Consider the following 15,807-nt stretch of genomic DNA (forward strand, 5'->3'; position numbering starts at 1 on the left):
AACCTATCTCCCCCTACCCTACAATGGTTTACTAACTATCTCAGCAATAGGCAGCAATCTACTGTATGGCAGCACTCTCCTTCCCCTTTTATCATTACAAATACAGGTGTTCCCCAAGGTTCAGTTCTGGGTCCCTCCTATTCAGTATATTTGTCAATAACTTTCATACCACTTTTACCAACTGTACTGTCATCCAATATGCAGCCGACTCAACTATCATCTGCTCTTCCAAGTCTGCCACTGTATTACAGCATCTTACCCAAGAAGCTTTTACTTCCACCGAAACCTGGATGTCTCAGAACCATCTCACCCTTAATCCCAATAAAACAAAACTTTTAATATTCACCCCTACAAAGTTTAGCCCTGTTGACAAGTCACTGCTCATTGTTCATTCCCAAAACAACACTATCATAGAAGTTGTCCCAAGTACCAAATTGCTAGGTGTCATCATTGATAACACATTAACTTTAGACCTTCACATCTACAATAATATCAAAAAACCCCATCAAGAAGCTAGGTGTCCTTTATAGGCACAACTATTTTCTTAGCCTCTCCTCTAAAAAGGCCCTGCCACCTTCCTTCCTGCTTCCAACTCTTCTATTCGGTGCTCCTGTCCTCACCAATCTACAATCCTCCTTAAAAACTAAACTTGATTCCTGCTACAACAAGGTCGCTAAATTCGCTAAAACTGTCTTTCAGCTTTTCCCGGTTAGGGGTCGACACAGCGGAACTCCGGTCCTCTAATGATTGGCAGTAGATTTTTACGTGCTGGCTTGCCGGGCCTAACGCACAACCTTCAACAAAGGAACACCCATTCACGCATGTCGACATACAGAAGACGCTCTGAGAATCGAACGTGCAACGTCTAAAAATGCAAAATTTTCTTCCCACCACTCCTCCTCGCTGCTTCAAGTAAAATGGCTAGAGTCCCCTCATCATCTCACTTATCTACAACTAACCACAGCCCACAAGATAATCTATCAGCCTGAAACCTGCCCTTCTCTCTCCTCCATACTGACCATGTACCATCCTAATCGCCACCTCAGGTCTGTAAACAAAATGCTTCTGTCTGTCGAGAAACCCAAGATCTCAGCTGGCCAAATGTATTCTCACACTGTCTTCAAGTTATGGAGCAGTCTCCCTCCTTCACTTGGGACTATCAGCAATCCTGCCTCCTTTAAAAAAATCCCTCAAATCACATCTCTCCTCTCACTGGCTATGCTCCTGCACCCCAACAAATAATCCCAACTCCTGGCTTTTCTTCCTGGAGTCTCAACTTGAATCATTCTATTCAAACATCTCCTCTCCTGCTCTGTACCATAATTACTTCTTGCTGTCTCATTAATGTGAGTCTTCTTCCTATAGCCCTGCTCATCACCTCCTTTCCACTCTGAAGTCATCCCTCCTGTGCTAAGGATTCTACAGATATATTCTGTGTTATTTAAATACTTGTCATGTTTTACTGCCACATTTATACCTGATTGTAAATATAATCATTCTTTTTTTTTTGCTATTAATATTCTTTAAATGTGAATGTACTGCTCATGACACTTTGCTCTATGTACTATTATTTTACTTTTGTATGTAATTAATGTGGAGTTTTTCTCCCCGGGCCTCCGCTGAAAATGGGCTCTTTACAGGCCCAGTGGACTTTCCCGGTTAAAAATGCAATAAATAAAAGAGGAGGAGGTATGGTCCTTAGAACAGGGTAGGAGTAAATTGTATAGGAAAAATGAAAATTGTGGGAACAGTACATGCAGAAGAAAGTTTTGTAGGAGGAATGAGATTTAAGATGAGGCAGGAATTGAATAATTTATGTGATGTTGCCTAGATTATGGGATATATAACAGTATATGTGATGTATCATGTTTGTAAATGTGAAGTTGTTAATGTTTTTCTTACTTTTATATAAATATAAGTTTATTTATTTATTCACATTTGTTGACCGGGAGTGTCCGACTGGACGTAGGTCAATTTTCAGCGGAGGCCCGGGGAGAAAAGCTCCACGGTTAAAATAAACAGACAGTAGTAACACTGGATGACATAGCGATTAATTCAGCATAGCAATTACTTGCAACATATTTACAGATGAAGAACATAGTACATCAGCAGACAACCAAAATCCTTATCTGTGAAGTACATAACAGACATTAACAATGTTACAATAAGAAGTTCCTGCTGTATAATAAGTACTAGGCTTATGAGCATCTGAGCTTGCAATAATCAAGGTAGTTAGTGGGGTGGAAAGAAAGGTAATGGTTGGATGGGGTTAGAGTGGGAGTTGCAAGGGCATAGCCAGCATGTTTTTAGGTGCGCTTTTAGCAAAGTTTTGAAGTGGGTGCATGATAGTATGGAGGTAATTGTGGGTGGGAGGGAGTTCCATAATTTGGCTATGGTGCAAGAGAATAGTGCTTCACCAGCAGAGTTATTGGCTTTAGTGATCTGCAAGTGATTTTTGTTGCTGGATCTTAGTGGTCTGGTGGTGTGAGATAGGGTTGGAGTAGATTCTGGAGGGATGCGACATTTAGTGGACGGTTTACTAGTTTGTGGGCGAGTGAGAGTTGATACCATTGAAGGAGGTGAGGGAGTTCAAGCCAGCCCAGTTCAGCAAGTGAGAGACAGTGGTGACTATGGTAGGATGCCCTGTGGCGAATTTGGTGATTTTGTTGTAGCAGGTCTCTAGCTTGTTTAGATCGCATTGCCTTAGGTTGGTAAATATTGGAGAGGCATGAAGTAGGGTGGAGATAAGGTGGGAATTTGTTGTTGAAATCTTTGCTGCTTTGGTGAGAAGTTGCTTATTTCTGTATAATGCTTCTAGTTTTTTGTGGACTTTTTTTATGGTCATGGATATGTGAATGTCAAATTTTAGTTTATTTTCTATTTCTACTCCTAGCAATTTGGTGTGTTCAGTTGGGTATATAGTGGTGTTGTCTTTTGATGTGAAGTTAAAGTGAGAGTTGTTTTGAGTATGTTTGGTGGGTTGGAAGATGAGTAGTTTAGTTTTGTGTGGGTTGAGTATTAATTGGGCATCGGATAACCAAGTTTCAACAGAGGAAAAGGCTTCCTTTGTGAATTTTTGCAGTTTGGGTAGGGACTGGGCTGAGCAGATGATGGTTGAGTCATCTGCGTATTGTATAAGTGTGCCATGTTTGGTGGCAGAGGCTAGATTATTGGTGTAAACAGAGAAGAGTAGGGGTCCAAGGATGGATCCTTGGGGAACCCCTATGGAGACAGGTAGTTGGGGAGATATGTCATTTTGCCATACAATGGATTGTTGGTGGTCAGACAGGTAACTCTGAAACCAGTTGGTGACTGACAGAGAGAAGGATAGGTTATTGAGGACAGAGATAAGTTGTTTGTGTGGGACCATGTCAAATGCTTTAGATAGGTCTAGGAAAGTAGCAGAGGAGAGATAGCCATTGTTTTTATGCTGAAGGATAGTATTGGTAAAGGAGAGTAAGGCAGTGGTGGTGCTATGGTTTGGTCGGAAACCATGCTGAGTATTGGAAAGGAAGTTGTTAGTAAGGAGGTAGTCTGAGACCTGAGAGTGTATGCATCTCTAATATTTTGAAGAGTGGAGAGAGAATAGCTATGGGGCAGTAATTGGTTAGTTCTGTGGAGCATCCGCCTTTGTGGAGGGGAATTATATGTGATACTTTCCACAGTGTGGGAACTTAACTTTCTGACAGAGATCAGTTAATCAAGATGGATACTGGGTAGGCCAGAGCATCAGCTGCGATTTGTAGGTATTCACTTGGGAGGTTGTCTGCTGCTAATTTGGTGGGTTTAAGTTTAGTTAAGAGTTTTTTTATGTTGGAGGTAGGTACAGGAGAAAAAGAGAAGGCAGTGGGGACATTACTAGTTAAAGGTGTGGGTTGGAGGGGAGGGGGTTGTGTTGTTTAGCTAGTGATAGTATGGTTTGTGTGAAGTGTGTGTTGAATGAGGTAGCAATATTTTCTGAGGAGTGAGGGATGTAAGGAGGAGGGGTACTGACTTTACCTGGGTGGAGGATGGAGTTTATGGAGGACCAGAATTGTTTGGGGCTGTGTTGTGAGGAGTCTAGGGCAGACTGGTAGTATTGGAATTTGTCCTGTTTTATTAGCTTTTTGACTCTATTGAGTAGTTCTAGGAATTTCTGTCTAGTTGAGGGGGTTTTGGTTTTGCGCCAGTGCTCCCAGGCTTTATCCCTGTTTTTCATTTCTGACTTAGTGGTTTTCTGTAGCCATGGGGAGAGTTGTGCTTTGGTTCTGGAAAATCTTATGCTCAGGAAGGTAGTATTAAAAAAATTCAACTGTGTCATCAAGACTGAGGTACTTTAGAGGATGTCAGTTGCATTCTTTGAGGGATGAGATGAATGTGAGTGGGTTAAAGTTTAGTTTTTTACGTATTTGACGGTAGATGACAGGTTTAGCTTGGTATAGGTATTTTTTGAGTAGGAATGTTGGTGAGGCTATCTGATAAGCAGCCTGGTATATATGACTGGGGGCTCTTACTGACTAATATCCAATCCAGGGTAGTGTGCTTGCTGGAGTTTTTATTTATCCTGTTTGGCGACTGGACTAGTTGGGTGAAGCCATGAAGGTTTATATGATGGGTTGGATGGTTGCCAGAACAGGATTGCCAGTCAATATTGAAATCACCTAAAATGATAGTTTCTTGGGGAAGATGGTGGGTAGACCAGCTGAGGAGGTTTTCTAGTGGAGGGATGTTTTGGCCAGGTGGGAAGTAGCATCCAATTATGTTGATGGTTTTGTTTTGGTTTATTTTGAGGTTGGTATATATTATTTCTTCATTGCCTATGTGTGGAGCTGATGATTTTAAGGTCTGGATGTTTAGATGCTGTTTAAATATTATACGTACACCGCCTCCTTTCTTGTTTAACCGGTCTACTCAGTATGCCATAACCTGTAGGGAGTATTTGCTCACTGGTAATGTGAGGTTTTAGCCAGGTTTCTGTCAGGATGACTATATCTGGGGAGTACAACTCTATGGTGGCATGGAGTTCATGGACTTTGTTGGATATACTTCTAATATTTAGGCTTAGTAGAAGGAAGTCACTTGGATTTCTGTTGGCTGTAATATGGGAGAAGTTGTGGTTTCTAGTCTGATTATGAGGATTGTGGTTGGAGATTGTAGGGCCAGGGTTGGGGTGGATGTCTCCACTTAGGGCTAGTTTTGATATGCATGAGGTTATTAGTTTTCTCAGTTTTTGAATGTGTTTGTTTATAAGGGAAACTTTATGATTGTGCTCTGTGGGTAATAGGTATGGTGGGAGGGTTACTATGTTAAGTTGTAGGGATGGTTTATGTTTGAGTAAAATAGTTGGTAGAATATGTGGGGGGTGCATAGGGATGGTTCTTGAGTTGATGTGAGGGGAGCTGAGAGAGGGTGACACATGAGTGGTGGTGTGAGTAGTAGTACAGTGGTAGTGGTTGAGTGGGGGAATGATGGAGCTTTGGTAGGATGTAAGATATGCAAGGAGAGTGCATGCAGTGAGCATAGGTAAGGTATGCTTGTACATGTTAGTTGAGGGGGTGTGATAGTAGTGGGACGATGGAGGAGGTAGTGTTGGGTTAGCGCTGTGGTTGGCTATTGGAAAGATGGGAGGGGGTTGTGAATGTAATAAAGGTGGGACCATTGGGGGTGGGAGGAAATAGGGGGCAGGGTGGGGAGCGAAGCGGACAGAGACCCTGTTAGTTACTCTTATGAGGGGCGATTACATCCGAGTGGCGCCTCCAGGTGCATCTGCAGTTACCTCCTACTGCTCCTCTAGGCGTCAAATATTGCTTGTTCATACTTGCATTAATAATTCCAAAACCATGCCCTATACGAAGTATCAGAATATTTTACCTTGAAGCATACATGATGGCAAACACAATTGTATTGATATTTGACCTATGTCAATGAGTATTTGTCAGAGTTGTAAGGTGATAACTTTATTTTTTAAAGACTCAAGCCACGCCCACTAGGAGTTAAAGGTGCACAATCAAAAGAGCTGTACTGGAGTGAAACAATCGCAATTGACCAAGGACTGCTCTGAAACTGTAAGTCATTTCTTAGCCATTACTCAGGTGGAAAAACAGGATAACCTTGTATCAGTAGGCTACTGTGGTCTCAGTTTAAATTAACAAACTCACGTGTGTGTGTGTGTGTGTGTGTGTGTGTGTGTGTGTGTGTGTGTGTCTTTACAAGCCAAAGCAGAGTGCTCTCCAGGGGAAAATGAATATTGGCTCAAACAGGTAGACACATACTCAAAGTTAACTTTAGCTGTTTGCAGACAGTTCAGACCCTGACTGCGCTTTTCTTATAAGAATGATAAAGGTGGTACCGCAGTTGAATACTTGAGTGGTGTTAGGTTGGAGAGACACTGAGCTCCTCATGGGGCCTGTAGCAGAGGGGACTTGTGTCATGAGTGATAATTCAATGAACAACAAAACTACAAAATGAAAAGGATCTCTCCTCACTTGAAACATGAGTAATCTGTGAGGTAGAAAGACAAGGGCATAACAATAAACATCTTTTTATCTAGAGCAACCATCCAGTGTGCATGGAATGGAGTGGAGTTTCAGCATTTTGGAATTGTCAACTTCAAGGTGTGCTCAGGTTTTACAGACCCAAAGTAGGTCTGCTGGTGTCATCATCTCTTGTTTTTGATTACTTGATAAACATTATATAAACAGCAATTATTGAAAAATGCAGGGTTTTGTGTGTGTGTGTGTGTGTGTGTGTGTGTGTGTGTGTGTGTGTGTGTGTGTGTGTGTGTGTGTGTGTGTGTGTGTGTATGTGTGTGTGTGTGTGTGCGTGTGCGTGTGCGTGTGTCACACTCACACACTATACATGTATGTTGGATCCACTGTGGGTTCTTGAAGGACAACAAATGATAAACAAAGCTTCAAACAGAAACTGCCTGAAGTCATACCCACTGACCTAATGATCAAAATTACAGAAAACATTTTTTTATTACTGGGGCGAGCCCCCTTGGACTTCTGTGTTGAGACATTACTTTCCATCTCTTTCCTTGTGTATATACCAACTTGATGGTTTCCGGAAAAATGACCCTGTAAGGATGAAACTTGGTCTCTCACAGCCCCGGTTTAATTAATTGCAGACACCACTCCAGAAGCTGTGCTTTGGAAAGATTGCTTGCAGTATTTTATCGGTTTTGAGTAATGGTAGGTGTTCTAAATACATACACTTTAAATAATTTTCAAACTAATTCTGACATATGGGTACTCACATTTCTTAAGCTGGTTCATTTGCCTAAGCTATAGTACAAAACCTATTTCATAGTACATATAAATAGGAGTTCTGTGATGAATTCTTGTCTGAATCTTGAATAAAATCCCTCTTGCACCATGCAAAATAGAAGACAAAATTGCTTGCTTCATTCAGAGTGGAGACTTAGGTTTTCCCAGTTTTAGTAGTTTTGATTTTTGTTTAACAAATGCACACCAAGACACTGACATATTTAAACATAACAAGGGCATTAATGAGATTTTGATGTGAGTGATAGGCGTATATACTCAAAAAGGCATGCAGAAGAGCTTCACTCTCGTGGATTGTATCCCTATATTTTAGTTTGTCATGTCTTATCCATTAATAACGGAGTTCAGGGCTTTGGAAAACAGCGCTGCATTGTAACTGTTTAATTTTTACAGTATCTTCTTGTATGGAAACAGGACCATTCCCACCAGTTTTTGATGGCACTGATTCCTGAAAGCAATGCATTTCTGCCACTTTCAGGAAATCCTCAGTGTTCCTTTTGATCTCCCAATGATGACCCCACTCAAGGCCAGCTATCCTCCACACTTAATGAAAATTGCTAGGGTGATGTGTCCAGACCATCCCTAGGTCACCAGATGGTTTTACAGAACATTTTTTCAAGCCTCTTGACAATCATTACTTTTGTGGCCTTATCACATTTGACAGTCATTACTTGTAGACTCGTCACATTCCTTCTATCCCCTAATTTTCACTTTGAGAAATACAGCAGCTGCTGGCTTTCTGATATGTTGATGCCTGCTGGTTAGTGCCAGAGATCTTCCTGTTAGCATTGCAATGAAGACCTCTTTATTTAATTAGAAGTCTTCTCTAATCATCGGTACCCAGCAGAGGATACCTAGGGTTGCTTACAAGATGAGCACCGACAAACCTTTTGGCTACAGCTATTAGCAGATGCCTCAGCAAATGAATGCTTAAACATGGTTCATTCACCCACACCCTACCCCATATGTAGAAAAAGATGTTATGGTGGTGGTGATGGGTAAAGCTCATCGTACAAAGAAGCATTTGCTAGGTGTCTGTAAGGCATCCTCACATCTTTACTACACTTTTAGAATTCCTGGGTCTGACCATCTGCCTTTCCAGCTGCCTGACTCAGGCTGCAGCCAAATAGTGATCAGCTGATAACCTAGCATGTATCTTAATCAGAGTATCCAGAATATGTAGTCAGAGGTTTGACAACAGAAGTACAATGAGAACAGGGAATCTGTTTTACAAATCAAGTGTCAAGTATTTCAACTTGGTATTTAATCTGCTGGAGCTGGCGGTACTGGATCAATGCCTCTGTGCTGCTGGCAGTGATCCTAGTGGAAACACTGATTTTTGTGTATTGGTCTTCCCACATTATGTGGAGGATGTTCATCAACCCTCTCGTCTTGTATCAGGGTTTTTACATTATCTCAAGTCTGTCGTTTGCTTGATGGTGAATTGTGGAATATTCTTTGCAAGACTGTGATCAGGCTTATGTAGCACCTTGGCCTTCTTGAGGTAGACTGAGTCCCCCACCTTCTGTAAGTATATTCATATTGCATCCATTGCAGTTTGAAGAACATTTTCAGGGTTTCCAGGGACAGTATAATAATGACTGGAGGGAAGTGGCAGATGCCGTAGAATGCAGATGTCCAACATGCACTGGAAACTGAGGCCTTAGAATGCAGAAGTCCAGTACTAAATATCTTCATTTCATTCTGCATTCTGTATTAGTGATAGCAACAAACACTTGCTGGGAATGTGGTAGGAGTTTGAAAGGGATTGGGATGATTGTAAGAAGATGGAAAACAAGGATGTGGTGATAAAACTGAACAAAGGAAAAATTATTAAATGAACACTGACTCTGAAACAAACTAAAAGGATTATAAAACAAACCTAGACAAATAACGGACAACAGTAAAATAAATACGTTTGTTAAATAAAACAAGAGGCTGTTGATCTGAACTTTTTTCTCAAAACAGTCATAAATATGCTCTACTTTTATGCAGAAGCAATTCAGTTCAAGCTAAAACTCAGGTAGAGTAGTTGGTAGACCAGTCAGCCTTTATGAAATGGTAACAACTGATTCTGTCTAAAAGTGCTTATTACAACACAAATTGTGTTTACAAAAAAATTTGTTGCTTGATATTAGTTTTTGGAATTTGAGTCAGTCTGCCTTTGAATAACTGTAGAGAATCGTGGCTGCAGTGGTCATGCAAAAGCCTTAGTAATGAGACTGTATCTTCACAAAGCTTCATGTTTGCTGAGTCAGAGGCCTTTGTCAGGTCATTGAAACCCCTGTACAGGTTTGTGATGTTCTTAACACATCAGTTGAATCTTCTTGATAGCGAAAGGTTGACATGTCCTGCAGTATGGTCTTAATGTATCCTTGGAATCTGCAGGAGATTTTCCGCAGTTAGAAAGAGACAGTTTAGAAGAATATGGTAAAGGAAAATAACCCTGTAATGGACTGTAAGGCAGTGCATTGATAATTTTTAAAGACTGACTTCTCTCCCCTGAAAACTGTAACAAGGCATTCCTTAGGTCTTTTGGAACCTCGAGAATGAGATGGGATGAGATGTCTTCATTAGCAGTTTTGCTTCTTGCGCTATGATGATCTTAGTGTATCACATGCTGGTGCAGCACTGCTGTTATTGGCTTGATTGATAATGTAGGTGATTAATTTAGTGGTAGGAGAATTTGCAAGATATTAGCTTACTGGGTGTTGAGGAAAAAAATTGGCAGTTATTCTTGTAACACAGAACTCATAGTTCATCACTTCTTGTGTTATTAGTATTAATACCATTTTCAATATTAATTTCCTAGCTTCTTCTTTTAAGATCATGGTAAACTTGCATGTATTAAACAATTAGCTAGCTGCCTTTTGTGAAAAACAAACAAAACTGTCATGTTCTTCTTTATTGGGTAAATTATGTTTCATGTGTTGTTCAGATTTATTCCAGAATGTATACCTTTTTAATTTCTTGCAGTGTGGTGTTTTTAAGTAATATTTGCTCATTCTATCTTGCCTGAAATTGGCAGTGAGTAATGTGTATTTAACTCATTCTGTTTTACTGTTTCATTCAGCCATAGAAATATGTTTTATCTTCTCTGCAGTTGTACTGTTTGATTTTTTAATTCAGTTTCACAAACCATAAACCCATTTTTATATCTTGATGAAGTTTTAAAATGCGAAATTGTTGTCCACTTTGCAGCTAAAGAACTATCCTAGTGATCGTTCTGTTACAGAGTTGGAGATGATGCAGTTCCTTCAACAGTCTGCACAAAATAAACAGAAAGCTTTCTTCTATTTCAGGGACCCTAAATTCCTAAGGTAAGTACAGCTGTACTGTCACTTATGAAATCCATAGAGTAACAGCTACAATTTGTAGGTAACTGTCATGGATTCTGGTTACATGCAAGAGTGATTTTTCTCTATATTAAAAGTTCTCTTTCTTGCTACTTACTCTAATTTCAGTACATATACCCCATTCAGATATATGTTGTCATCATTCACCTTGCTAATTCACTAGATAACTCCACAGTTTTTATATTTCAGGATTCCATCTAATGGCTCATTCTTATCTCCAGTAACTCATAAGTCAGTTTCACAGCTTTGTTTGCCTGAAATAGTGTAATGAGAAAAATTATATTTTGTCCCAGATATTCCCCAGTTTGTAGCGAATTGCAGGAGTTGTCACCTTATGTTGCCACCTTTCTCATGACAGACGAGGCAGCTCAACATGTTGACTATGACTCAGTGTGTTGAGCCCCAGGATCCAAGATAGTTCTGCAGGATACGGATGGTCCTTCACAAGATAGCCATTACTGCAATCCTGGAATTATAATATGTTGAAAAACACTGAATGCTGTGGTAAAAGGATGATTATGCTTCTAAAGATAGCCCATCAGGTGGACTGTGACACATTAAATACTCAAGAGTCCCAGAGCGAGTGAAGGACAGAACATTCTTCATACTTAAACAGCCTGTTGTATAGTATGTGAAGTTGTACCAAAACAATTAAGATGAAGATTAATCCCAACATCTCCAGTATGTGATTGCCCATTATGTTGTTTAGGATCAAATATGACTGATATTCCTGGCCATAGACCCCCCCCCCCCCAATAGACTATGTCATAATTTAGTACAAGTGCTCCAGTTAGTTTTTTTTAACCCTGAAGGGATTGCCATAACTTTCAAACTCTTGACTTTTCTGAGACAGACTGATTCAGATGGTATGTTTTTTTCATTCTAAATATGTTTAGTAAACATGACATTTTTAAGTGACATAAGTACATATACAGTAATGGAAAACAAAGCAAACCATATTAAGAATTCCTTTATTTCATACAGTGTAGATGTTAACATTTTTCACTCACTCCAGCATTGCATAAATTGCCCAGTTCCTGCTTTCTCTTAAATTTCAGTCCTCTGCCTCCTATTGAACATATTTGTATGCAATTTGTTCCTTCCATTTTCTAAAGTTCCCACTTCAGCTCTTTTATCTCTTCGACAGTATTTAGCACATCAACTACATGATCTAGATTTTGATTTGCATTTTGTAGGAATTGCCTTTTTTGTATACAAAAGCATTAAACTTAGTAATGCCATACTTTGTCTGGACAATTTCAGATCCTACATTCTAGCTCAAAATAATAATTTTCTTAGTTACAATGTCATTCTTCCACAACATTTCTGACAGACTATTCTGTGAGGAATTTCTGAAATCTGCCAGCTTCTTACATTCCCAGAAAATGTTACCAGTTACCTCTGTCTCTCTAACTCCCATTACACCCTCAATGTTTGCTGTTTATCTAAGGAAGAATTCTTTGAAGTCTGCTTGGAGTATAAAAATGCCTATGCAAACATTTCCAGTTAAACATTATAGACATGTTAGACATTGTTACATATTTGGGAGAGTCATACAGATGTCTTCTCATTGTCCCTTTGTAAATTGCCTTTCCAGTCTCTGTCTCTCTCTCTCTCTCCAATTTTTCTAACCTCCTCTGATTCACTCTTATAGTTCTCATGTAGTATTTATATTCCCTAGTAATTATCCATTTTAACAGTAGTGTCTGTTCTAGATTTGACTAAAAACACTACCAGAGCTGTTTTTTCACATAGGAATCCTCTAGCCCTTTCTCTTTGCTTATACCCTGATAAGCATCCCTGATAGGAAGGTAGTCTCTGTCCTGCATTCCAAACCTCTTCTTCTTTGCCTCATCCCATTCTATTGCCTTTCCCTCTCCAGTTATTTGCTTGAAACACCTTGGTTCCTTAGCCATTTTTTTTCAGTAAACTCCACTTTTATCTTACATGTTTTTTATACTGCTACCTACAGTTGTCCCTGTTAGCAAATTCCTTTTTCTCCATTTCCATATTGGCTTAGTTCTTTACTTTCTGCTACTTTATAAATATAATATTTTGTATCACTGCTGTTATTTTCCTTAGGGATCTGCATCCAAAATCCTATTGTTTCCTTATTTTTCAAACTTACCAATGTTTTATCATCATCCCTTTCCACTTTTAACCTACTGCTTGTGCATATAGTTCTAAAGTATCCATTCAAATCAGGTAAACCTAAACCACCTTGTTATATTGGGAAGAACAATTTATCCAACTTAAATCTTGCTCTGTTCCCCTCCCAAATAAATTTCATGTCTGTATAATTATCATCTACAACTTTGCCTCTTGATGATAAAAATAAGTCTAACCTGTGTATAAAACTTACGGGAATATAAACATTTTCACCTATTTATCCTACTGTCCATAGCATAATTAAAAGCTTCCAGTTTATCAGCTTTTGTGTTATTTGTTGTCTCTTTCCGCATATCCTTAGCTGCCGTAACGTAATCCTTTTAATCCCTATACATAAATACTTTATCTTATCATGTCCCCATAAATATGGTTATTGCTGAACTAATTTAAATGTGATACATAATTCACTATTATAGCCTTTGTTTTAACTTTATTAATTTTATATCCAGTAAAGACTTGAGACTGTCTCAAAATGCTGTACAGCACTGAAATGTCCTTCTCTGAGTTATCAACTCCCAAGTAATGTCACTGGCAAATAAAGCTAACATTTCTTGATTATCATACCGGTTATATCCTTAAATTTCTGAGACCCTTATTTTCTTTTGCCAGTCGCTCTAAAAATAAAGCAAATAAAGGGGAGAAAGAACACCATGCCAGGCCTCTGTTCAAGCACAGCTTATCAGACAAGAACCCTCCTACTTTAATTATTGTCTCTGATCCCTCATTTATCCTTGTAATGAATCCTATTATTCTATCAGGGAAGGCAAACACTTCCATTACCCTACTCATAAAATCCCAGCTTACTCTTTGAGTTTCTTCTGCATCAAAACCCACCAACAACGGCTGTATTTTCTTGCATTCTGCTCTCCCTCTGGATCATCATTGTTTTATTAATGTTGCTAAAGGTTTGCCTGTCCTCCACAAAACCACATTGATCCATGTATTTCAATTTTGGCAAATCGTTTGCCATTCTCTTAGCTAGTATCAAGATATACACATTATGAACATTGTTTAAAATTAAAATGGGTCAATACAAAGCTGAGTCTGAAGGGTCTTTACCTTCTTTGGGTAATATAGCCACTGCAGCTTTCTTCCAAGATGCTGGTGCTTTTGCTCAATTTTATAATACTTTTAAACAAAACCTTCCAGATCATTATCACTTTCTTTCCTTCTAACTTCCACAGAAATATTATCTGTTCCTGGATACCACCCTCTAGGCTGTTTATACTTTACTGCTTTCAACTCATTTCTTCCCATATTAACTGTTAGTTGTTGAACATCATCTTTCTTTAACCTTGGAATAAATAAGTCTTCCATAAGTATTTCCATGTAAACCTTTTTTGGTTCCCACATTCCTCTGCTTTACGTGGATTTTGATACAATTTCCAAAATATCTCTACTGTCTGTATAAGATCTCTGGTAGTTTTTCTTATAACAGGCTTCCTAAGTTTAGCGAGAATCCTTTCTGCTTTCTGCTAAGTCATTATGATAAACGTTTTTGTGCTCTGGTATTATCAAAAAATAGTTGCTTAACAGAAAAATGTCTATACTTACCCATACTGGCATTTTGCATTTGCTTCTCTTCTTTTTGGAGATTCTCCTTATTCTGCAATGCTTTAACCTTTGTGATCTCCTCTGAATAATTCCTTTTAAAATCAAATTTCTTTTTCATTTCTACTATATTTTTAAATGACATTTTCATTTTTATCCCACTCAGTAGCAATCTCTTCTGAAGAAATTTCTGTCTTCCCTAATAACACTTGAACAATTTCTACTACATTTTCCTTAAATTCCTCTCTTTTTAACTGGTAGGAAAGCATCATTGTCTAATTTTTGTGTCATTACCCTACATTTCTTAGTTTTTATCAGTGCATGATCTGAAATAATTATTGGCTGTGTATCAAAGCTTTCAATTACATGCACATGCTTCTGTGGAATATAATGTCTATCCAGTCTAGTCCAGTTATTGTATCTTGTGGAATAATATGTACATTCTGTCTGAGATGTTCTTCATGTTTCACTGTTGCAGTCATTACATTTGGGTAATCTGCTGGCAGGTTGTCCTCAGTCGGCCTGAATTCCAAAGTCTTGGGTCCTGTGTCAGTTGCTGTCTTCACTTCCATGATGTCAGGTTGTCAGGGGTATAAAACATGCAGCCGATGCCATTTTCTTTAGTCTTTCTTGCTGCGCAGTGCCCGAAGTAGAAGCATTTCGCAAGTGCTGGTCAGCCGACTACTGAAATATTCGAATTTGAGTTTCAGAACCAAAGTCTTTACTAAAGCTAAGTACCCCGTTGAGGAAACATTTTTCTTGCTTTTTACCGATGTCAGAAAAAGTTAATAATTGCATTACTTGTGGGAAGCAAATACCTCATAAGGATTTCCATTTATACTGTATTCCTTGCCTAGGCCCTGATCACAACGTGCCTGGTTTTGTGCTAGATTTAACCTACGGCACTATTAAGCGTCTGTATATTTTTGCATCAAAATATTTGGAAACCGATTTAACTACCCAGAAATGTTGTCGGATAGCAATCCTACTACCGGAGTACACAAAAAACACAAAGAAAAGGACAGAGAAAGGCAGTCGAGATCCAAAACCGATGACAAATCTTCTCCTAAGCCAGTCAGCGGTTCGCTGGTACTCAGTGAGGAGCTTTCGCAGTCCCTGATGCCCACTACCGACACCCATGTGGAGTCCGGCATGCCGCAAGATACTCAAGGTATTGGACCAACGGATGTATCTCCCTCAGATGGGTCTGGAGCCGCTGAGCAGGCACTGGCTTCTGAGGATGTTTAGACCTCAACATTTGTATATCAAACCGACGACAGCTGCAAAGCCAAAGGCAAAAGCAACTTCTAAAACTAAAAAACTGACGCATGAGCCACATGCACAGGCCTCTATGTCTAAAAAACAGATGATCAAAATGGCTTAAGACCTTATTACCTTGAATCAGGGGTACCCATCCACCTCCAGATAAGAGGCCTAGGCAAGACACTGACTATGAATCTTTGGAT

At 39.3% G+C, this 15,807-nt stretch overlaps 1 protein-coding gene across 1 annotated transcript in view; it reads left to right on the top strand.

The window, feature by feature from the left end:
• The window catches only part of TEP1 (telomerase associated protein 1), a 2,704,809-nt gene that overhangs the window by 1,176,271 nt on the left and 1,512,731 nt on the right, over positions 1-15,807 (top strand). The window contains exon 18 of the mRNA XM_044058078.1: positions 10,467-10,585. Coding sequence (XP_043914013.1) covers positions 10,467-10,585 — 119 coding nt within the window. The remainder of the gene's footprint in view (positions 1-10,466; positions 10,586-15,807) is intronic.

This window comes from Protopterus annectens, chromosome 16.part0, assembly GCF_019279795.1.
Source record: "Protopterus annectens isolate FY-2018-M chromosome 16.part0, PAN1.0, whole genome shotgun sequence".
NCBI lineage: Eukaryota > Metazoa > Chordata > Ceratodontiformes > Protopteridae > Protopterus > Protopterus annectens.